At 47.1% G+C, this 24,078-nt stretch overlaps 1 protein-coding gene across 1 annotated transcript in view; it reads left to right on the forward strand.

Moving 5' to 3' along the window:
• The window catches only part of STRC (stereocilin), a 446,062-nt gene that overhangs the window by 414,765 nt on the left and 7,219 nt on the right, over positions 1–24,078 (forward strand). The window contains exons 27-28 of the mRNA XM_086957009.1: positions 2,409–2,557; positions 6,802–6,899. Of these exons, the coding sequence (XP_086813135.1) occupies positions 2,409–2,557; positions 6,802–6,899 (247 nt within the window). The remainder of the gene's footprint in view (positions 1–2,408; positions 2,558–6,801; positions 6,900–24,078) is intronic.

Consider the following 24,078-nt stretch of genomic DNA (forward strand, 5'->3'; position numbering starts at 1 on the left):
TTAATATCCTGCACCCGATTCACAAAAGTAATCTGAGGCGAAATCCTAATTTTACGACTTTCGTTATTCACAAAGGGCATTTCGGAGTAGTAAAGTTAGAAATCCTAACCTTTTAGGAGTAGTAAAGTTAAGATTCCTAACTTTACTATTCCTAAATGCCCTTTGTGAATACCGTTAGTTGTAAAGTTAGGATTTTGTCTCAGATTACTTTTGTGATTCGGACCCACAAATATTGGCCAAAGCCGTAGGATGGGCCTCTGCAGAGACAGATAGCAATCAACAGGAGATATTGCCACTTAGCTGTGGGCAATTCATCTATTACTGTCATCCTAATGTTATCCTCTTAAAGCAAAACACAGTGGATGAATTGTGGCAAAGCCGGAATAAGAGCTGTGGGCACCTGCCCAGCCTTCCCTGCTGTTACAAGGACACACTAGGTAGCCTTTGACACCCACCCAGAAAAGACACTTTTTACCAAACGTACAAAAATAATAAAAAAAATGACCTGCTCTTCCAAAAGAAGCCCCCTCCTCCACTGCCCCTCCCCTTCCCCTAAGAAGCAAAGTGCAGGACAGAGCTGAGGGTTCTGAGGGTGGCCTATCAACTTTAAAAACAAATTGGTACTGGAGGTGATGAAGGCATGTCCCCTGAGATCTGCACAGAGGCAGAACATAACTAGCAGGTGTTCTTGCCACATAGCTACAGGCAGTAGAGTTTCAGTGCCGCACTCTCTCCAAAAGTCACTACCACTCAAAGCAAAATGAATGAACTGCGACAAAGGGGGGCAAGAGCTATGTGTGTCCAACCGGCCTGGACTGTACTGCTCCCTGCCATTGCACAGACACTGGTACCGCCCTTAAGAAGCGATGATAAAGCTCAGAGCTGAGAGTTCTGGGGAATGCCTAGCAACCGAAAAAAAGTGGTAGCAAAGATGGTGAAGATGCGCGCCAGCGCAGTATCTGAAAGGAAAGCACACAGACCTGACAGAGTGGCCGATATCTGACAGGTCCAGGATGCTCCAGAATGCTGGCCTACACTCCTAGGTATAGACAACAAATGTAACTTTTCGAGTGGCTCAAGATCACACCTATGCAATTTTAATGAAATAAAACGGGTACCATACTCGAAGGCCACGATGATAGACCTTTGTGTGTGTAGCACTTGTGAATTAGAACGTCCTGACTGTTAGACAAGCTCATTAAATGGCGACATGCTCGTGAATAATCCCATTAAGATAATATGCCCAAAGGCGACAATGGCGTACTCCCTGCTATTATCAGGACCATTTCAACCTCTATTGTCACCATGCAGCCTTATGCTGTACTCCACAGAGCTGCTCAATTCATGCCAGTGATTCATCTTGGGAGGGGTATGTATTGCATTTGGCCTTATATGTGATACAAGCCACAGTCCAAGACTTTCTGTATTCCAGATGATTACCTGCTTGAACATACTTTAAAAATGTACTGTTTTAAAAAATATTTTTTGCCTTGTTGCGGTCGGATTCAAAGTGTTGCATCAACATTGAAGAGTATAATTTAGTCTTAAAACCAAATAGTTGGTCACTCATTGGGCCAATTCGTTTTCTCAAAATAATAGTCCAAACGCCATAAATATAATTTATAAAATTAGTACAAAAAGTTGTTTGCTTTTTTTCGCATTTTTCTCCTATTTTCATCAACCTATTCATATAATTAAAGGCCAGAAAAAAACTCTATGAGCAAGCAAGAATTACATTTTACAGTTAAATACAGTTTGCTGAAGTATAGTGATTTTTTGACATGAACTCACCTACAGAATTATGGCAATATAATCCATAATTTCAGAATTTTGACTTAAGGTTAACAGAATCTGAGTTCACAACCTAAATTTGTTATGCCCCTACTACCATTTTAGGGGATCACTGTCATACTATCAAAATCAACAGTATCATGTAACGGAAATATTATGTAAATAATATTGTTTACAAAAATATTACCTTCCTATCTCAACAATGATAAGTACAAAAACATTGGAAGAATAATATTGCTTCACACTTTCTTAACATATATATAGTTTAAAGTCCTAAATCTTAAACATTTCAATATATACCAATACTATAATGTTAATTAAATACATCTCACACATATTTTATATTATATATAAAAATATAATTATTTAAACACACATACATATATGTTTGTTTATGTACATGCACATATATATAATGTAGTACAATGATTAAACATATATTTCACATCCTCTTATTTTTGTGTGTAATTATTTAAATGTAATGCTATATAAAGCAGAGTGAGTATGGAGATCGTTACAGAGGCTATCAATGCTGAATGTAGTATCAGGGACAATAAGAACGTTTTTGCATATGTACAATATATTACAAATGACCTCATGGCACTTCTTGTCTACAGTATGTCTGCTGTCTTCGTGGGCACTCTGAAGTTGAGGTGTCCTGAGCAACAGATGGAAGCTTTGGCCAAACTCCTTGTATCTCCTTCTGCATTTGGTCCCGTCAGCAGCTGGGGCTCTGACATCTTTACTGAAATAGGATCTCTGGCAGGTAGGATATTGTTTTTCTCCCTAAATCCAATGATGTGCATTACTACTCAAAACAAATAGCTTATTTGATCCAGTCATAAAGGACACAGGTGCTCATTTAAAGTAAGGGGGCTGGTCTTTTGGTCTGTCAGGGCAGCAGAAGGATGAACTGAGCTGCCTTTGCAGAAAACCAACCACCATTCTAGGAGATCTCCCACCATGCATACTGTGATCTCTATGGCTTCAGCAAAACCACTGGCACAGTGTCTTAGCTGAAGGCCCTGAAACTTTGCTGGTAGGCGCCATGTCTGTTGTTCCGGCTCAGCAAAGTTTTCTTGTTCTTCAAAAACAAACTCTCTAAGAAGGGATTTGTTATTGACAAGCAATAAAGAAATAACCCTGACACACTGGGAGTCTTCTACCATTGTGTGGGGGTAATTTCTTTGGTTTGGTATTCTTCAGAACTGTCCAGCATTCCTGGAAGAACCAACTTAGGCTTTGCCATAAGAAATGTGATGGTTGCCAAACTCTAAATAGAAAGAGAGAAGTGCATCTTGGCAAAGATGATACCCTGAAGCAAACACATGGAGATAATGGACGGAGCGCTGAAACTTTTCAGAGACTTACCCCTAGTCACAGATCTGGGTATAATCCATCATCATGCTTTTGCTCACTTCACCATCCCACGTTCAGACCTACCCATATTCGGGATAACACCCCTCATCACCCAGGCTAGCTTGAGTCCAATGGAAAGTGAGCAAGGGACCCACGTCTGGGCACACCCTGCCAATTTCGGGCAAAGACAGCAAAAACAAGGATATAATCGACGGAGCGCTGAAACGTTGCAGACACTCACCCCCAGTCACAGATCTAGGTTTAATCTATCATTGTTGTTTAGCTCACTTCGCCACCCCAGCTGAGACCCATCCATATGCAAATCAGTCTTGATCCTGTTCCTCATGGGAACGGTCCAGCTCGAACTGCCAAGCCAGGGCTTCCCTGGACCGGAAACAAGCATCCTGGGAACGGTTTCGGTGTGATGCCCCTCATCAGCTAGGCTAGCTTGAATCCAGTGGCAAAGTGAGCAAGGGACCCATGTCTGGGCATACCCAGCCAACTTAGGGTGAAAAAAGCAAACACAAGGAGCTAATAGAGGGAGCGCTGAAACTTTTCAGAGTCTTACCCCCAGTCACAGATCTGGGTTTAATCCTTCATTGTTCTTTAGCTCACGTCGCCACTCCAGTTAAGACCTAGACATACTCAAATCAGTCTTGTTCCTGTTCCTCATGGAAAAAGTCCAGCCCAAACTGCCAAGCCAGGTCATGATATCCTCCCATTATCCGGCAGAATATCCTGTCCGCCAAACTCTAAAATAGGTTTGCAATCAGCCATAGTTTCCAGAAACCCTAAACTGTTTAATGTAAGTCCTAAGTACTTGTACTTTTATTAAGTTTCACAAAGTTTTCTCAGTTTCATGTTCCTTTTGAATCCAATTGTGCTTCTCTGCCCTTGCCAAATAATACATGTGGGCTATTTATCGATTTAATACAGACTGTCAAATTTAAGACAGAACATTGAGCTGATTTAGACTAACAGTTGGAAAGCATATTACAGAATGGAGTTAGAGGTACAGAGGCTGTTGACTTGTGTAGTGTAATGGCGCAGAAGAGGATAATTGTTTGTTCTGCTTTTTAAATAGGACATTACCTGTCAGGTTTATTGTTTGAGGCATCATGACCTTGGACATTGTCTCTGTGATCCACTTTGTGAGAAATGCTATTAAGATCACCAATTCTATACATTTCTTTATACCAATTATGTCCAGAGTGGGATGCTGAGAAACCACTGTGGACCCAAGTAAGCACTTTTGCCTGCTAGCTTTCAGCTACCAGTTTTTCTGCTAGTTATGTGATTGAAAAAAACAAATTAGTTACAAAGCAAATGTCAATATTATGTCTGCTATGAATACTGTGCATGGAATCAGAAGCATGCAAAGTCTCTAGGCCCATGCAGTCATCCTCCAAATGGCACATGGGGTCATCTAAGTCCTACAAAGCTACATTTGTGGCTCTGAATACCACGTTTTGCTTTTTAGACTTTTTCTGGACTGATTAATGGCAGTGTTCAGTAAACATGTCTGCAAAGACTACAGGCGTGCACGCGAACAGAGAAAAATGCAGACATACGCAAACACACACACTGTTCATGCGTATGAGTGATTTGAGATTAAATCAGTCCAAAGTAACAGTGATTTCTTGTGGCCACTCCTGTTTTTGTCATCCACTGTAGACGGCCTATGTTACATTCTACAGTTGGTGCATGACAGTGGTGAGTCCAAGGGCACCAATGTAAGTGCAGCTGCGGAAACACACAGCACCCTTTCTTCCTGTGTCTTTAATTGTTGGATTTTTCAATACAGAGACGTTAATCCATAATCCATCTAAAATGCACATCCACAATGTCTGACGCATGTCAGTATGCACATGTGTTGAGCATTCGTGTATACAATGTAAACATTGTTCTACACTCTATAAAGTGTAAGTATAATGTTTGAGTGTTATAGGAAGGTTTAAGAAGTAGATTGAATAAAGTGTGTTATTTTTGCTGATAACCTTTTGTGGCATCGCCTACAGTGTTGTCTAAAGCTGTTTTGGCCACCTTTCATGATAGTGCAGCGGACAAGACTCAGCTTTGGAATAAGCTTCCCCTTTCTCTTAGGAAATTAGACAATCTGCTGGCCTTCAGGAAGGGTCTAAAGACTTGGCTTTATGGCCTTTAGTCTGCTGTGTTTTCGGTTTCCTCTACAGATCTATATAGCGCCGGGACACTCTGCCTGAGTAGCCGTGCGCTCTACAAGACACTCCCATAACATCACATAACAAGACTAAGACTCCCAAGGTACCACCATAAATTATTTAAAAATAGCGTATAGGTTTAGCTCTCTAAATTGGTTGAGAGGAAGGTGGAATTAGGGATATTTCATTAAATACAGTTCTATAACCAGGAAGCATAAAATAGGTAGACTCATGATTAATATTAACTATTTTTATGTAGTGTATCATGCTGCAGTTTTGCCATCTCTTAGCGTTCTAAATAACAAGGTTCAGATTTACTCAATCCATTGTTATGTAATGTATCAGCCTCGGAAATATGAAAATGTGTGTTGGCATGCTGGGATTCAGCCAATGATATGCAAGTATCATAGGACTGCAATCCTGCATGTGTGATGTCAATGCAATAGGTAACAGATTTCAAACGTCCTTTGACAACACTGAGAACAGATGCAAATGTGAGAGCAGGGCCAGAGCTGGAGTAAATGGCTCTAGTTACAAGCTTAGGGAGACAATATAATCTCTCTGCAAACAGATGTTTGCACAGAAATTAGAATTAAGATAATTATCGCGTCCTAGCAGGTTTCTCCTGGTAGATTCTGGCAGGTTACACCTGTCAGAATTTATAGGGGAAAAAAGGCCAAGAAAAAATGCAAACAAGCAGAATTAGGTGTGTGAAATTTCGATTCTGCATGCAGGTGTGGGGTGATTTAGGTCAGTTTGGGCAGATTAAGGATGAATCTGAGTCAGAGTGCTGAGTTCTGTATCAGCTGGAGTCTTTTCATGAGTTCGGTGGAGTATATGTGGGTGACCAGAGGGCTAGGGTTCTTGGCGCTGGGCATGGTCCAGACGTGTTACTTCTCATTCCAAGTTGAAAACTCAGAATAGGAGAGATTTACCCATAAATGTTCTATGAAACATATGTTCTTAAACTACAGACGTGTAGTAGACCTGAGGTGTATGCCTTCGCCTTAAAATAGATTAAAAAACTGCACAAGAATCCCTTTTTTTAGTGTCATAACACATAAACAAGAAGATCACAGGCCCAGAGCAGATCACAGCCTGTTAAGGCCAGAATCTGTATTCCATTATATGGGTACAAATTTCATGAAAAGTGGAATGCAGCCTTTAACTGCAGATTTTAGTATATGGGGATAGTATTTTGAGTCTAAAAAGGTGATGTACTTGTTGAGAAGAGTAGCCAGAAAATGTGTGGGATAGGTTTTTAAATATTGCTTAGGGTCGCAGATCCTTGGCATCACTAACCTTAAATGACTAAAACAGCACTGAAAAAGTGATATATGACCTTAAAGGATGAATTTGAAAATTGATGTACATGGGGGGGAGGTAGAATTGGGTTTGAAAGACAAACTTGTATTTACATCTGTTTATTAGAAAGGACAGTCTCACCTTAAACCTTTTCCTGCATTCACAGTTGGTCTTCAGGACATTGACTTGTCTTCGCTGGTTCGTGATCAGATTCAAGGATTGACTTTGGATGCAATTTCCCTTACGCCAGCAACAAAATTAGCAGTGAGTAGATACATATATGTACTGATGGAAACACACATTGTAATTGACAACAACATTGCACTTCTTGTTTGTCGTGAAGGAGTGGACTACCGTGGGACTTAATGTGCTGCTAAGACTGCTCATGGAGCATAATAAGTCTGGGGGTTTCGATGCAACTCACCCAGGCGTATAACAGCCTCAATGTTGTGAACCTGGAGGGTGGCTCATTTGTAGCTTTTGTCCATGTGCTCAGTCAGCATCAGAATGCCATGTTTCTGAGGTACAGGGTCAGACTGTGACAGAAAATAGGCCCAGGCACCAAAATAATGGTGGCCACCATTAGTGAATCAGATAGTTGGAAAAGTGGCCCAAATTTTAAAACCAGGGCAGTTTTGTTCTTTTAAAGACACGGTATATACGTGTTTTCAAGGTATGGGGGGCTGTATGCATTTGTACTTGCTGCCTGCAATTTTTGTTGTAATATTAGGGACATCAACAGTTCACCTGACCTTAAACAGGCCCACAAACAGCCAAAAGCCAGCTCACACACTGACCTGTCAGACCAGCCCTTCTGGTGTTTCAAGATTGCCTTTTGAGCCACTCTGACCCTGCTGCAAGATCAAACCTTTATCCTGAAATATCAGCAACTAACACTCTGATGCGACAAAGAAGCAAATATGCTGATGAACTTGTGGCCTCTTTGCCACCAATAAACCATACTATTTATAGACCAAAAAAGTCAGAGAGACCTCCTGTGGAAAGCAGCCCTTTATCGATCTCCCCTGGAACATTGTGAGGCAGTTGCCAAAGCGAAATGGAGTCAATAACCATTGATTAATGGTGTAACATACCTTTAAATAATGCACACCCTTTCAAAAATATTGTTCCAGGCGAAATGCAATGAGCCACAATAGAACATTCAGTTTTCACAGGTTTTAAACAAGATTGTTGCTATCATGTTAATGAAATTCTTGAATTAAACCACGCATTTCTCAACAGCCACTGCAGACTAGATGCATAGTGCAAATAATCCAAGTACATTTTCGTATACTTTATGGTTTTAGTTACATTTCTGTCTTATAGAAATATATAATATATGTAAGATTGAACAAGATTTAACAGTCAGGGTAAAATACCTAATAACATATGCTGTCTCCTTATTTACAATGTAGCACAATTCAAACACCTCACAAACACTTTCAAGGCACTGAATAATACTGGCCCAGCATACCTCAACAATCGCATGTGCTTTCACAACCCTTCCAGACACTTTCGCTCGTCTAGACTCCTATTTGCACAAATCTCATGCATTCGGAAAACTAGATCCAGTAGTCGAGCCTTTTCTCTACATTGCTGCTAAAGTGTGGTATGACCCGAACCTAAACACAAGACTCTCCCCCTCACTTGAATTCCACAAGAAGCTGAAGATCTGTTTTTTGAGAAGTTGGACTACGTCCTATGTATGGCTAAACCCACACCTCGTCAGCTCCAGGATACCCTCTGGGGTGATAGTATGCTTTACACATCTGAATAACATAACATACACTGCTAGGAGCATAGTCTATCCACCATGCAAAACTATCTAAGGCTCGCAATTAAGTCCCACATGTAACGTATCGGCACATTGATATTGCACAAAGCAAATATAAGTACATTAACATAAATTAATCACATCACAATAGAACACAAGATCCACTACTATCTCAAAGTCTATTCATAGACTTTGACTTAGTCTAGTTAGTCTATTTATAGGCTAATCAATGAAGTATGTATTATAGCCTTATAGTTTGCCATAGTGGTAATACTAGCCATTAAAGGTCCACTCTAGCCTTAAAGGCCCGAGCCAAATGTGAGGGCCTTTAACAAGGGAGTGGGACTTTAATGGTCTGTATAGCCCAGCTACGAAGGGCTATAGGATGAAACAAAGGCCTCACGAAGCCTGAGGGGGGTTTAAATCCCCTCAGGCTCAGAGAGGTCTTTGTTTGTAGCAACAGCTGTGAACAAAAGCAACATGGAATGTTGCTCTGCGGGCTTGTACCGGCCAGTAGAAGCACGGAGCGCTCCATTGTATTCAATGGAGTACTCCACATTCGAATGTTCTAATATGATTTCTCTTTAACGTTTTTAGAGATAGATTAACATAGACAGTTATTGTGACATCAAACCAGTGTCCAGCCTGCGTTCCTCCTCACCAGTGGTGTCACTAGGGGGGTGCGGACCGCACCGGGTGACACCAGCACATGGGGTGACACCAATACGCTGTGTTGTCTAACTTTGCAGCCTCGCCTCTGCCATGGTGTACTGAGGCTTTAACAGCGAGCAGCTGGACCACGTGTACCAGAATACACCGGTGATATGTGAAGCTGTTGCTGCCACAGAGGTACTGGTGCTGGGCAAGAGAGGAGGAAAGACAGACCGACGCAGCGTGGACTCCTACTGAGCCTAAAGCAGCAGGGGGCAGGGCACAGGAGGACAGACAGGCAGCGGGCTGACCTCGTACTGAATCTCCCCAGCACGGAGGAGAAGCTGGCGGCCGGTAACCCCCCAGTGAAGCTCACCAGGCAGAGAGAGGGGACAGACGGCGATCCGCAGGGCCAGGGTCAAAACTCCTGCTGGAGCCAAAAGCAGCGGGGGTAGGGCAGGCGGGTGAAGCGCGGACAGACTGATGCAGTCAACTGAACTCCCTCCACGCACTGGAATTTTCCAGAGCATCTGTGCCTAGTCGAGCTCCCTCTGCTGCTCCAGGAAGAGCAGGTGAGTGTCTGATGTTACTGCTGAGGTGTGTAAGGTTCCGCTGAGTGTCTGTGACCCTGTCTTGAACCCTACGCAGCCTCCTTTACTCCGCACAGTATCAGGAACACGAGGGTGTAGACAGTTATGGTAGTATGCTGACGTTTGTGAATACCTGTTGCTACTGATGTCAACCCCAGTGGTGTAACAAAACCTTAGAGCCCCCCTCCCCTACTTGCACGGAATGGTGAGGGGTTCGCACAAGGCCCATTCCCAGGCAGTCACCACCCACCCTGTAAAAGTACTTTCATCGTAGCCTCTTGCATTCACCTGGCATTAGCAGAGGTTTCCTTGATACCTTTAGCGTCAAAGAGAAAAAAGTTCGGAACAACCTGCGCTTTGTTGGCTTTCCGGAGGACTGTGAGAAAGGGCCTATGGATGCCTTCCTGTCTCGGTGGCTGGAGAGCTGGCTGCCCCCGGACGCCCTGTCGCGCTGCTTTGAGGTGGAGCGCGCACATCGCACCTTGACGCAGAAACCGCCGGCTGGGGAGCGACCTCGCCCGATCATCGCAAGGCTCCTTAACTTTCACGACAGGGATGTTATTCTCCGGGAAGCGCGGCTTAAGGACACGCTGCTTTATGACAATCATAAGATTATGATATTCCCAGATTATACCAAACTAGTTCACCAGCAGAGGCATTCCTTTCTGGCAGCAAAGGCCAAGCTGCGTGGTCTCAAGATCCAGTACTCGCTGCTCTACCCGGCTCGCCTTCGGGTGATCTTCAACTCGAAGACTCTTTTCTTTGATACACCAGAGGCCGTCTTCAATTGGACAGATGAAACTGTCAGGCTTCGCCCGCACGTCCAGCCGGGGTTGCACTCCGGGTCGCCACGTGGCTCCTCGCAGGACCGTAGTGACCCGCCTGCCAAGGGGAAACGCCATCGCAAATCCCGCTCCCGACGGAGGTCCCTGTCCCGGGATCCCTTGCTGGGGGACACACAACCTGACACAGATTAGCCTGGCGAGGACTCCGGATTGTCGCCGGCCGGGGCTGCCTACTGGTAGCCTCCCATCGATGTCCATACCCCGTGGCTGCTGAGCTCTGGCCGATGGAGCAGCCATTGACTGGTGCAGTATTGACTCCTTTCCTGGCGGGGGTGTGGACCCTTGCGGTCTGACACCCCTTGGTTCGTGGTGCCTTACTACTGATGTTGCTATATTCTTGGAGTGGGTTCGGGGTGCACTTTATGGGCTGCCTCCTCCGGATGGGGTTGGGGGGTGGTTCTGGGAGTGTGCCTGGTTGGTTTTAAGGGGGGTCTAGTTGGGATCCATTGGTATGACTGGCTTTAGACGCTGTGTTTTGGGTCTGAAGTACCGTATACCGCGACAGATGCTTCATTGTTTATTGAGGTATTGGGGTGGGGGAGGGGGGTTCTGGGGTGTTTGGTTGCTGGTGGGTTAGGTTGGGATTAGTGGGGTAGCGGGGATTGGGATTGTGTTCTGTGGGATGCACGTGTTTTGTATGCTGTCGGCGGCTGGAGGGCTGGGAGTCTGGGTTGGGTTGCGGGGATTGTGGGCACGGACCCATTGTGACAATGGCTGACGCTCCACGACCTGTGCCATCTGCTGCTCTCATGCGTGTCTTGAGCTGGAATGTCCGGGGGCTCCTGGACAAGATCAAACGGGGGGCTGTGCTTCGCTGGGCAAAAAGGGACCTGGCTGATGTGCTCCTCCTCCAGGAGACACACATGCTGGGTACTAAAGCTCTGAGCCTGCAGAGGTTTGGCTTCCACCAGGTGTTTCATGCTGGGTTTGCTAGGGGCTCGAGGGGGGTGGCCATCCTGGTTCACAAACGATTAGCCTATACCCATGAGCGTCAATGGCTCGATCCGCAGGGCCGGTTTGTGTTTGTGCAGGGGAAGATTGGTGTGGAGCCCGTAATCTTTGGTAGTGTGTATGCCCCCCCCCGCTGCAGTGGGCCCTTGCGGAGCGACTGTTTACCCTGTGGGCCGAACTCCCCCGCTTTTTGGCGGTAATTGGTGGCGACTGGAACGATGTGTTGGATGTGGCTCTGGACAGGCAGAGGAGGCAGGGGGTCGCGGCTGCGGCCTCTCCTACGAAGCTGAGAGCAATGATTGATGGCCTTGGATGGGTGGATGTGTGGAGACATCTTCATGCAGAGAGACGAGAATACACCTATGTGTCTGCTGTGCATGGCTCCCTTTCACGCTTAGACTGTGTATTTGTACCGGGGGCCTTCCTTGACAGAGTAAAGGGGGCGGCGATCCGGCCTCGCGGGCTGTCCGACCACTCCCCTGTGGCGGTTCAGATTGACCTTTGTAAGGCGCGCCAACCATTCAGGTGGCGGATGTCTACGTGGCACCTGCAGCAACCGGGCTATTCCCGGCATCTGCGCAGTGCGATCGCCCACTATTGGCGGGACAATCTAACGGAGGAGGTTGATGCGGTGACAGTATGGGAGGCCATGAAACCCGCCCTGAGGGCTGTCGATATTGCCTGGTGCGCTTCTGCTCGCCGGACCCGACATGAAAGTATTGCTACTGCGGCGGAGCGTGTGGAAAGGCGGGAGGCACGACACAGGGAGGCGGCCGATGATGTGACGCTGCGGCTGCTTTTACAAGCACAACAGTCTTACTCCTCGGTCTTGTTGGATGAGGCCCGACAGGCGTGGCTGGCTACTCGTAGTAGGGTGTACCAATGGGGCGACAAGTCCTGCACCATGCTCCACCGATTGTGTCAGCAGACTTTTCAGCCGGTCACCCTACCGGGGCTGGTCGACGGCGCGAGGGTAGCGATGACGGACCCTTCGATCCTTGCAGCGAGCTTCGCGCGCTACTACGAGCATCAGTATGCCCCTCGTGAGAGCCTCTCCCCCGATGGCATTGAGGCTTACCTCGCGGCGGTCCGCCCACAAGCGGTACCTGATGAGGTCCGCGATGCCCTGGATCTCCCCCTGACAGCTGAGGAATTGGGTGACGCGCTGGGTCAACTCAAAGCGGGTAAAGCACCTGGGCCTAGTGGGTTCCCCAGTGAATTTTACCGGCAATTCCACCTGCAACTTGGGCCGCATTACAGGCGGGCACTGGAACTGGCTCGGGAGCGGGGTAGCCTCCCCCCGGACTGGCGTCACGCCGAGATCGTGGTATTTCAAAAGTCGGGCAGACCCCCCGAGCGCCACGAGTCCTACCGCCCCATCTCCCTTATTAATTTTGAAGCCAAACTCCTGGCCAAGGCGCTTGCGAATCGCCTGCTTCCCCACATTTCGGCCCTTGTTCACCCGGACCAGGCGGGATTCATGCCGCACCGGGCGACGCGACACAACATCCGGCGGGCGCAGGCGGCGATTGACGCGATCGGGAAGACTGGGGACCAGGCGGCGCTGTTATTGGCTGACATAGATAGTGCCTTTGACTCGGTCAGCTGGACCTACCTCCTTGCCCTCCTGCCACTACTGAACCTGGGTCCGGTTTTCGTCTCCTATGTGAAACTGCTCTATACCGATATCACCGCTTCTGTGCGCGTCTCTGGGGCGATTTCCGCGCGATTTCCCGTGGCCAGGGGCACTCGTCAGGGGTGCCCCCTCTCCCCGTACCTCTTCGCGCTGGCCATGGAACCTATGGCCGCCCGAGTGCGCCAGGACGCGCTCTATCGGGGCTTCGTGTGGGGGACGGGCCATTCGGACCGCATCGCCCTATATGCGGACGACGTGCTCTTCTTCATGACCGATTTACACCGTACAGGGCCTCGTGTTCTTGACATAATGCAGAAGTTCGGTCAGGCATCGGGGCTCTTTCTTAACCCTCGCAAGTCAACCCTGTGGATTCTGGGGGGAGCCTCGGTGAGTTGCCAGTGGGCTGCGTCCCTTCAGGTGGCGGTCGATGGCATGAAGTACCTGGGCGTTTACCTCTTGGCCTCGCCTGCCGTGGCATGGGATCGCAACATCCAGCCGGTGTGGGACAGGGTCCAGGTTGACGTTAAGACCTGGACGCGTATGCCCCTTAATATCTATGGCCGGTCGGCTATCTTCAAAATGGTGGCCCTGCCTCGGCTCCTCTACCAACTACAAAATCACCCGTATAAAATAGGCCCGCAGTGGTTCCGTGGTGTCAACTCGGTGCTGGGCAGATTTCTGTGGGCCGGGGGTGCTTCTAGGGTGGCACTGCGTACCTGCTTTCTCTCTGCCTACTGTGGCGGCTTGGCGTCCGCGGACCTGCTATCGTATTACCAGGCCTCCCACCTTCTAGTGCTCAACGAGTGGTGGTATGGGGATCGTAGCGATCCGGCCTATGCACTGGAACACTCCTTGATGGGAGGTGCCACACTCCACACTCTGCTGTACTCGGCCAGGCGGAGGGGGGCTTTGCCAAGGGTCACCCAGGTGGTCTTCGCGATCTGGCGGCAGGCTCTGCGCCGTATGGGGTGGTGGGGCAGGCTGACGGCCGAGACGCCGCTGTGGCATAACGGTCTACTACCAGCGCTGGCCTCCTTGTCCGGGTTCGGCGGCTGGGATGCGATCGGGATCTCGTCCCTTGGTAATGTTCTCAATGGAACCACACTTAAATCCTTCCAGGACCTTAGCTCCGAGTATAATTTGTCCAGGTCCCAATTCTTTCGCTATCTTCAGTTCCGCCATGCCCTTGGCCCCAGCCTGGTGGGGTTGGAACAGCTCCCCGACTTTAGTCCTATTGAGGCTAAACTGTTTATGGGCGACCTGGGCGACAAGAAAGTCTCTCAGATATACCGCTCCCTGGTCGTGAACTGCTCCCCCTCCCTCTCGACTTTGAAGGCCTCCTGGGAGAATGATGTTGGCCCCTTGGATGATGACGATTGGCGGGAGGCCCTCGAATCCCCTCGTGGCGCAGCTATAGCCGTCCGTCTTAGGTTCATTCAATTTAAATACCTCCATAGGGCCTATTATACTAGGGAGCGGCTGTGGCGTGCAGGCCTCATAGCTGCCCCTGAATGTCTGAGGTGTGGTGCTGAGAGGGGGACGCTCTTCCATACCGTATGGTCCTGTGAGAGGCTGACCCGATTCTGGGCGGGTGTGTGGGACTGCCTGTCGGAAGTACTGGGGTGGGACGTTCCCCGTACCCCTAGGCTGGGTCTCCTTCATATTCTGGAAAATGTTGGGGGTAACATTTACAAACGCCACCTACTGCTGTTGGGACTAGTGGTAGCTAAGCGTGATCTGGCCCAAGCATGGAAGAGCGAACGTGCCCCCCCCCTGAGTGCGTGGAAGGCTGGATTAGACTATCTGATGGGTTTAGAATTACCCGTATTTGAGGCCAGGGGGTGCCCCCGGAAACACTATAACATCTGGAAGCGGTGGGCAGACTACAGGGGTCTGGACCTCGATCCCCCAGCTGATATTGATGATGTACTGGCCCTTGATGTGGACCCCGGGCCCTAGGCTGTTAGCCGACTCTGACTTCGATTTCCGTCTCCTGTTGCTGACTTGCGATCACGTGCACTGGGTTAGGGTGGGATAAGGGGTGGGTAGTTGGAAGGGGTGTTGGGGGATACTGTTGGGGATGGGTGGGTCGGGGGGGACTTGGGGCGTGCCCCTTTTGTTTCTATAAAACTCTGAGTTCACTACCATGCTTTTATCTGTATGTGTTGTTGACGGTCTCCTCCTGACTGTGGAGGGCTGTCCTGAATCTTGATTGAACTCTTAATAAACACGGTTTTGAAAAAAAAGAGAAAAAAGTTATTCTTGTTGGATGTGCATGCTCCAGACACATGCACACTAACAACCGAGTTGTATTCATATTTTTTATTATAAAATTGTCAATATTTTTATTAAAATAAAAATGAACTTTAGGGACTGAGTGAATGTTTCCGTCACTCGCGGTTAAATAAGGGAGTAGGTTTGTAAAGGATGTGCAGATGCAAATTAAATGTAACCACCAAAAGTTGAAGATGAACCTTGTTATGTATAGTTTGGTACAGCAGGTTAATCCACCGTACATTTGCAGAGCTCCCATTGTATGAGACTAGCAGTTCCTTTTTCTATTTAATGCCTTAGTCTGAGCACTCGGGTGTAGCATCAGTTTATTTGTGACTTAATGTCTTCCACCCTAATATTCCCTTAGAGGGACGTCACTGATAGACCGGCTACTGGTATTTTAAACATTGCTTAAATATATGTATATATATATATATATATATATATATATATATATATATATATATATATATATATATATATATATATATATATATATATATATATATATATATATATATATATATATATATATATATATATATATATATATATATATATATATATATATATATATATATACACACACACATATATATATATCCACACCAATCCCATCCCAAAGGAACAGGTCCGACTCGGTGACTCAAGTTCATTTTTAATTAAAAGAGGCTCTGTTGCTGGAATAGCGAAACGCTGGGGCAGACGCGTTTTTGCCATGTGGCTTTCTTCAGTGCCTGCTTCACTACGGATGACATAACGCCGTAGGGGCTTGTGATTTTTAAAGTCAAAATTATCTTATCTGATTGGCCCAACCTACTCGGCTTCCACCTCCGTCTCTCCCACAATGATCCAAGTCGGAGTTTTCATGTCTCCCACTGAGCCTGCAGATACAGTGAGCTGCTTCCTCCAACATCCAGTTATGTCCCAAACAAAGTCTGGCGGTGGCAGGCATTCTGCTCCGATAATCATGGCGGGGGCAGCGATGAAAAATGCAGCTTGAGTCACCTTCACGCAGTGGCCCATTACAGACCGCCGCATGCTTTCTCCCCACAGAGTCTTAAACTCACGTGAGTATGTCTTGACCATCCGGGAGGGTGCCGCGTTGTCTCTTTGGGAAACCACACCACACTGTTCACAAGTATCCGCAGTGCTCCTGAACGAAAGGCGTGCCGGATACACGGTACTTGCGGACCGTTCACATCTCCACACCAATCCCATCCCAAAGGAACAGGTCCGACACATGCTCGGTGGCTCAAGTTCATTTTTAATTGAAAGAGGCTCTATTGCTGGAATAGCGAAGCGCTGGGGCAGACGCGTTTCAGCCTTGCGGCTTTCTTCAGTGCCCGCTTCACTATGAATGACATAACGCCGTAGGGGCTCGTGATTTTTAAAGTCAGAATGATCTTATCTGATTGGCCCAACCTCCTCGGCTTCCACCTCCGTCTCTCCCACAATGATCCAAGTCGGAGTTTTCATGTCTCCCACTGAGGCTGCAGATACAGTGAGCTGCTTCCTCCAACATCCAGTGATGTCCAAAACAAAGTCGGGCGGTGGCAGGCATTCTGCTCCGATAATCATGGCGGGGGCAGCGATGAAAAATGCAGCTTGAGTCACCTTCACGCAGCAGCCCATTACAGACCGCCGCATGCTTTCTCCCCACACAGTCTCAAACTCACGTGAGAATGTCTTGACCATCCGGGTGGGGCGCCGCGTTGTCTCTTTGGGAAACCACACCACACTGTTCACAAGTATACGCGCTGCTCCTGAACGAAAGGCGTGCCGGATACACGGTACTTACCTGGTACTTGCGGACCGTTCACATCTCCAGACCAATCCAATCCAATATATATATTCATTTTAGGGAACACCACGATAACAACAGTGGACTCCTTAGATATTATGCCATAGATACTGTAGGTCCCTTGAGGAGAGGTGGCAATAGAGAAGGCATTTTAAGAGCATTAGAGACCAGGTACATCTTGGAAATGGACAGTAAGACCCCACATGGCCTCAATTCCACAGAGGATTTTCATACGTGTCTATAAATATCTCTTAATGCCATGCAGTTATTTGTCACCCCCCCTACCTACTTGTGCTATACATATCAATTGCTTACTATCCGATCTGTTGTACCGGTTACTATCACAACTATTCATGCGTTAACAACTAGGTTGTATAGTATGGTACCTATGAAATGACCACACCTGATATACTCCTGTTGGAAGTTGCATTAGGCAGCACCTAACCAAAGTTTGAGTTATAAAATCTTTTGATTTATCACATTTGGTTCTGTCTGTACACATTAGTTTATTTTAGCATTTATCGCACCAGTACCAACAATATGGCCTATGAGGTGAGCAAATAAGAATTGTATAAACCCTAGGTATTTGATCTGAATAAGTGATAGTTTTTATTGCACTAAATTAGCATTATTATCACCACGGGTTTTCAGTGCAGAAACAATATGGCAGTGTATTTGAACACAGTGTCATGTGGTCGGATATGCCAATCCTAATCAAATTTACCATATTATATGTAAATACTATTTTGTTACTTTTTTTCAAAGATGTAAAAAATATGAATTATTTATCTATTGGATTTTATAGTGACATGGGTGTCATATGATAACAGGTATTGGCAAGTCTACGGACCATATTGTATTTATACAGTAATCAGTAAAAAAATGAAATGATTTTACTTCTTCTGCACTTTACGCAAGATGTTTTCTATGTTCATTAAGGACATCTCCCTCCTACTGTAATAGCCAATCAAATGTACTGGTTTTCTATGCACTAGCACTTTAAATTTAGCTCACTTCTCTCAGTGCGTCATGTGACCAAGGCCTCTGTGTAGGCCGAAACGTTATGCTGACGAGGTGTGCCTGAAAATTAAAAAACTCACCTGTACTCTGGGTCTTCCGTTTCTTCCTGTGCTGTGGTTCCGGATGGTGGGCGCAAGCTGAGAGGAAACGAGCGGAAAAATATATATATATGAGCAGAAGCTGATTTAAGAAATAAAAACCCTTGAACTAAGATACACGGAGTCAGCGCCTTCTTTGATGGTCAAGATTGGTTTGGTAGCAATATATATATATATATATATATATATATATATATATATATATATATATATAAAGAAAGGTTCCTCCCCAGCCTGCTCTGCGCACACAGACAGCGCCTCCACGCCAACAAGGAAGAGGACCGGACCAGCAAATTCAGCAAAGATGGTATTTTATTTACAGATTAAAACAGAACCAGCGACGCGTTTCGGGCGGGAAGCCCTTGATATATATATATATATATATATATATATATATATATATATATATATATATATATATATATATATATATATATATATATATATATTGCTTGTGGCGGGAGCCCCGGGGGCACCAAGGAGTCCTGCTTCCTGGTCTCTTCCTCTGTTGTCGGTGTAATACTTTCAGTGCAAGAGGGAGGAGGGACTTTATATTCCGATGGCCCGGAACTGCAGAGGGGAACTCGGATGCAAGGAGGTGAAAGCAGGAGAGCAGAGGAGGACAACACGAAGGAGGACACGGTAGCGGACGCTATGGAGGAGAAAGCGGTGGGAGAACAAACAGCCCAACCAGAGGCCGGCAGATCCAGAAGGGACACCGTGACCTAGGACGTGGACGAACGGGAGGTCTGCAGGAGACAGGATGACCACCGGGAAGGCGTGCCGGACGAGGCGGCCTTGGCTCTGTCACAGAGGATGTACATGGGGTAAATCCTGAGGGGGTGACACCATGAGTTACCCGCACTGCATGACACCAACCCTAGTGACGCCACTGCTCCACACATCGTTTTCTACCGGTACCTCATTTCCAGCAATAGCTGGTCAGAATTTGACAATAAGCATCAGACGTGTATGCTACCAGAGTTTAAACAGAATTCAATGCCAAACCATGCAGTATTTTTAAGATTACCCAAAGAGAGATGGCTAGCACAATGTCAGAAATTCAGATTTTACACAACCTTTGCACAGTTCACATTGTAAGTAATGAATTTCACTGCAGTTAGTGAAACTTATTAGGAGTTTTCTTTGATTCTCCAGTTAGTGTCAGATAGCTTTGGCTTTTGTAAGCACTGAGGTGTTCTTCCAGCACTTGTCATCAGTGTGTCCTTCTCCAGGTCCTTCAAGCAGAGTTGGTTTTCCTCAGTTATTCAGCTCATTTTCTTTAGTAAACATTTTGTGACAGCCTCCATTGACCCGCAGAGAGTCAAAATGTATAGAAAGCAAGAACAACTACAAAGCACGTACACTTAAGCAGCAAGTTACAGATGCATAATGCACTGAATATTCCATTATAAAATAAACTAAATGTACATACAACAGTAGACATTTTCTTGAAAGACACTTTAAAAGAGAAAGATCATTTATACAAATGTTAGTGAAGATACAGACTATCAAATAGAACTATCAACCAGAAACAATTAGAAACCATTATTCTATACATGGAACACCTCAAGAGAAATGCAGAAGTTACTTTTGTTGGAACTGGGACTTTCTGGTTGGCTGAGTCGAGGCCTTAGCCAGGCAGAACCTACCACTCCTGTCAAGGGTGAGTGATTACCCTCACTGTATAACCTGCTCTCACGCTTTGGTAGCTTGCCACTGAGCAGTCAGGCTTATTACAGGGGCAATATGTAAATCATTGGCACAGCACTCACTCACAATAAATATACTGATTGTCACAAAAGAGACTTCTTACGTGATGTATGTAAACTGCATTTGTATTCACCCCACACAGTAAAACCAATGTCAAATGTAGTGTTCTTCTGGCAAGAAATCAACGTATTAATCAATCAGTCGGCGGGACTTATAGAGTACAGCTTGTCACCACAAGAGGGCCTCCAGGTACTGTGAGGATGAGCGATCCTTGGTCGGAGAGAGAGGAGGATGGTTGAAAAGCCAGGCCTTAAGCAGAGGTGGAGGGGGAGGTCATTCCAGCGAGGTAGGAGAAGGAGCGGCAGCCGCAATGCTGCGATGGATGCGAGGGACGTGGGCTAAAGCAAGGGTAGTAAAGCGGAGTTGTCTGGTCGGTTGGTAGAAGGTCAGGCGGCCATTGGTGTAGATGGGTCCGGTCTTGTGGTGGGCTTTGTAGGCGTGTGTAAGGAATTTGAAAAGGTATCTCTTCTGGACGGGTAGCCAATGGAGGGTCTTGAGGTGAGGGTTGATGCTGGCTTTTCTAGTAAGGTTGAGGTCATTCCTGCAGCGGAGTTCTTGATGGCTTGGAGACAATTGAGGAGGAGCTGTTCAGTGGTGCCAGATTACAGGGCATTCCCGTAGTCGAGGCTGCTGGAGCTGAAGGCCTGGCTAAATGTCTTTCTCATGGAGGTGGGGATCCAATAGAAGATCTTGCGGAGCATGTGGAAGGTGTGAATGCAGGCAAAGGAGATGGCATTGATCTGTTGTTTCATGGTGAGATGGGTGTCCAAGATGAAAACGAGGTTGCTCACGTGACCCGACGGGGTGGGTGACGAACCAAGCGTGGAGGCCTACCACCTGTAAGGCAACACCACCGGCCAGTGTCGTTAGTCACAGGTGATCCGCAGACTGTCCCTATCCCATACACACACTCACTCAGCACTGATATGCAGTGCAACGGATATCTGGCAGGTTTGTACAGAACGTGCTCGCACACATAGGCACACAACACTGTAATGTGGCGCAACTGATACCCAGCAGGTCAATTGAAAGCACACTGAAGAACTCATGGTCCAAGCCTTCCTCCACCCTCCAACTCACCCGACTACCCTGTATCCACGGATTGGAGCTAACCAGCCCTCCTCCCTCCCTCCCTCCCTCCCTCGGATACTAGACCGCACACTGCCAAAGTCACACTAAGTCAGGAGAGCATGTGGGGTAGAAAGGCGTTAACTGGGGGTTTGGCCACCACTTGGGAAGTTTACCCACAGGATGCATAGCAGAAGTGGGCTGAGGGAAATAGTCCATCACTCAAAAAGGGTTCCACAAGGGTCTTCCGGCATCAGCCCAGTTCTGCGAAGCACGGGGGTCCCACAATCTCTTGACCCGCTCTTGGAAGAGTCCCTTCAGCATAGTCACTCATTACCAAGGCCTGATCCGGGCGATACTACCTGGCAACCCAATGTCGTCAGGGGCCGGCTGAAGTGAGGGCAGTTGGTCTGCTGCACTGTGGGCCAAAAAGGGAACTATCGATGAATGGGGGAATGAAGCAGAGGAGCCTCTCAGACAAAAGATTAACCATGTCAGGTACACGTTGATCAGAGTCGCACACAAGCAATCTGGGCACAATGCCTGTTCACAGTGATACGAGTTGCACCAGACAATTCTGGCTTCCCACAATGAAGAGTCAGACTCTTAGTACCTCCTTGGAAAGGCTGCACAACGCCTGGTGAGTGATGATACGGTCACACCAGACAGCTCTGGTTACACACAAAGAAGAGTTGCCATTTTTGTACCTCCCTGGAAATGAGGCACAATGCCTGGTGTGCAGTCATTCGGGTCGCACCAGTCAGTTTCAGTTCCAGTTCCAGTCACATACAATGAAGAGTTACAAATTCCGTGCCTTCCTGGAAATGAGGCACATGCACAGATGCAAGTTCAGCAATGCTGCATGAGGTAGAATGAGGCACTACCAAGGGTACGCCCCCACCTCCGAGGGTTGCAACTTGTGAATCGAACTCTGCACGCAATGAGCATGCAGTTGGCGTGTCGCACAAGAGTGATGTGGTACGATGACAAAGCAGGATACGCTAGATCCCGCAACAGGTGAATCGGCCCACCACCAACAAGAAACTTATGATTATTGAAATCCCCACAGTGGAGGGGCCACACGCCTTAGATGCTGGGGTTCCGCACCAGGCAATCTGGTCTCCAGGCACAATTCTTAGTTCCGCGCTCAAGCGGCGATACCAGTTGGGATCCAGTAGACGATGTTGGCACATAAGAGGGCACCACTCTCCAAGTGTCTCAAGTGGACTGTGTGGGTCATAGGAGTTATTTAATGTCCCTGAGACCTCCAAAAGAAGAGGAGGCAAGCCAAAAAGTCATTGGTGAGCATACTTTGTGTGCCACACAGCAGCAGGTAGTCAGCCCAGGCCAACCACTATTTAGGAAGACTGCATGGTCCCTTTTAATGGCAGTAATTCTCCTTGTGATAATAGATTCCTCTGGCAGTGTGCACCGTGCCATCCAAGTTCTCCGGTCCCATGTCCCCACAAGTGTATCTGTGCCCTGCTGAAGTATGGCACCAGTAGTCTCATCACAGTGTTGTCCAGAACAAAACACCCTGTGGTGTATGTCCAGGGAGATGGAGCCAACAGCCTCAGACAAATGGCCGCGATGTCAGGCACTATCGCCCTCCAGATCTAGAGGCCAAAAACAGTCTTAGTTCCTGGCTTAGGCTCCCCTAATACCCCTTGGACACCATACGCCCTGGAGCACAAGTGAGCACAGATCCCCTTGTTTGCAAGCACTGGTCCCTCAGACTGTGCCAGCTTACCCCACACTCCTCGTACTTCTCATCCTGGCACCTCATAAGACTGCTGATCTTTGTGCACACACTCCTCTTGCACAGCGAGATGATGGTGTATGTCAGGAAGGCTCTTATCTCAACCACGATCACTTCCACCTGTCTCCGCCTGACCCACTGCGGCCCTTATGGTCTTGTGGAGACAGTGAGATTCTTTGTGTCACTGGGATCTCCTGGACAGGAGACCAGCTCACTGGCCCTTGGAGAGTTCTTTAAGACCCATGCCACTATAGTTGGCACTAGCTTGCAGCCAGCAACATCCAGCCAAAATCCACTAAGTGATAGTCTCCTTCTTGGAACACAACAAGCTCCAAGCCACCACAAGTCTGCGGATAGTCCAGTTGCAGCCCCTCCTGCCTTTATGATTCCTTTTGTCAATGTCCCAGTATCAAACCAGCGTAGTATGGTTCCAATTCCAAAAGTGTCTCTACTTTCAGAGGCGAAAGTACCAGTAGTTATACCCACCATGTTCTTTGAATATACATTCAGTTCAAAAGGTCACCATTGAAAAGCACAGTCCCTCACTAAATTGTGTCCTGTCTGCCTTCCTACCCCAGGTGGTTTGATCACAATCTTTAGTGAGGCCAAGACCCAGCCCCTTGGAATGCAGATGACAATGCCACCCCCATGCAACCGTCCCAGAAAGGCCCTTCAGAGTTAGAGGTCAACGGTGTCCTATGAACCCCTAGCTTATGGCCCTCTATCAGGAATGCACAGATGTGGCTATCCACCTAGCACCCAGTTGTGAATTATGAGACAGGCCGCCAGGCACACAGAGCCATGTACATCAAAATGCTCACTTGCCCAAAGTGACATTTGCATCCCGTAATGTCGAACCCAGTCCCATTATTGTAGAAGATACGCCATTACGAACTCATCGATACCAAACATCATACTGTTGCTATTTAGCCTGTAGGAAATAATGCTAGACAGCCTTTCTCCACAACCCCTGATATACTAATCCAATATGAGGAGCAGACCTTGATTAAAAGGTGCGCGACGATCTAGCAGCACTTTGCAGATAGCGCTCGCAGGCTTATACAATTCTGGCAACTTGCATATTTTTTAAATTCCTGTTTTGTATCTGAGTTAATATTCTTTGGCTTTCCCCCTGTTTTTAAATTGCCCACATTCGCATACTTGCTCAATAATAACTGGCTCACCGCATTTCGCGGGTCC

The sequence above is a fragment of the Lissotriton vulgaris genome, chromosome 2_1 (assembly GCF_964263255.1).
Source record: "Lissotriton vulgaris chromosome 2_1, aLisVul1.2, whole genome shotgun sequence".
Classification (NCBI taxonomy): Eukaryota; Metazoa; Chordata; class Amphibia; order Caudata; family Salamandridae; genus Lissotriton; species Lissotriton vulgaris.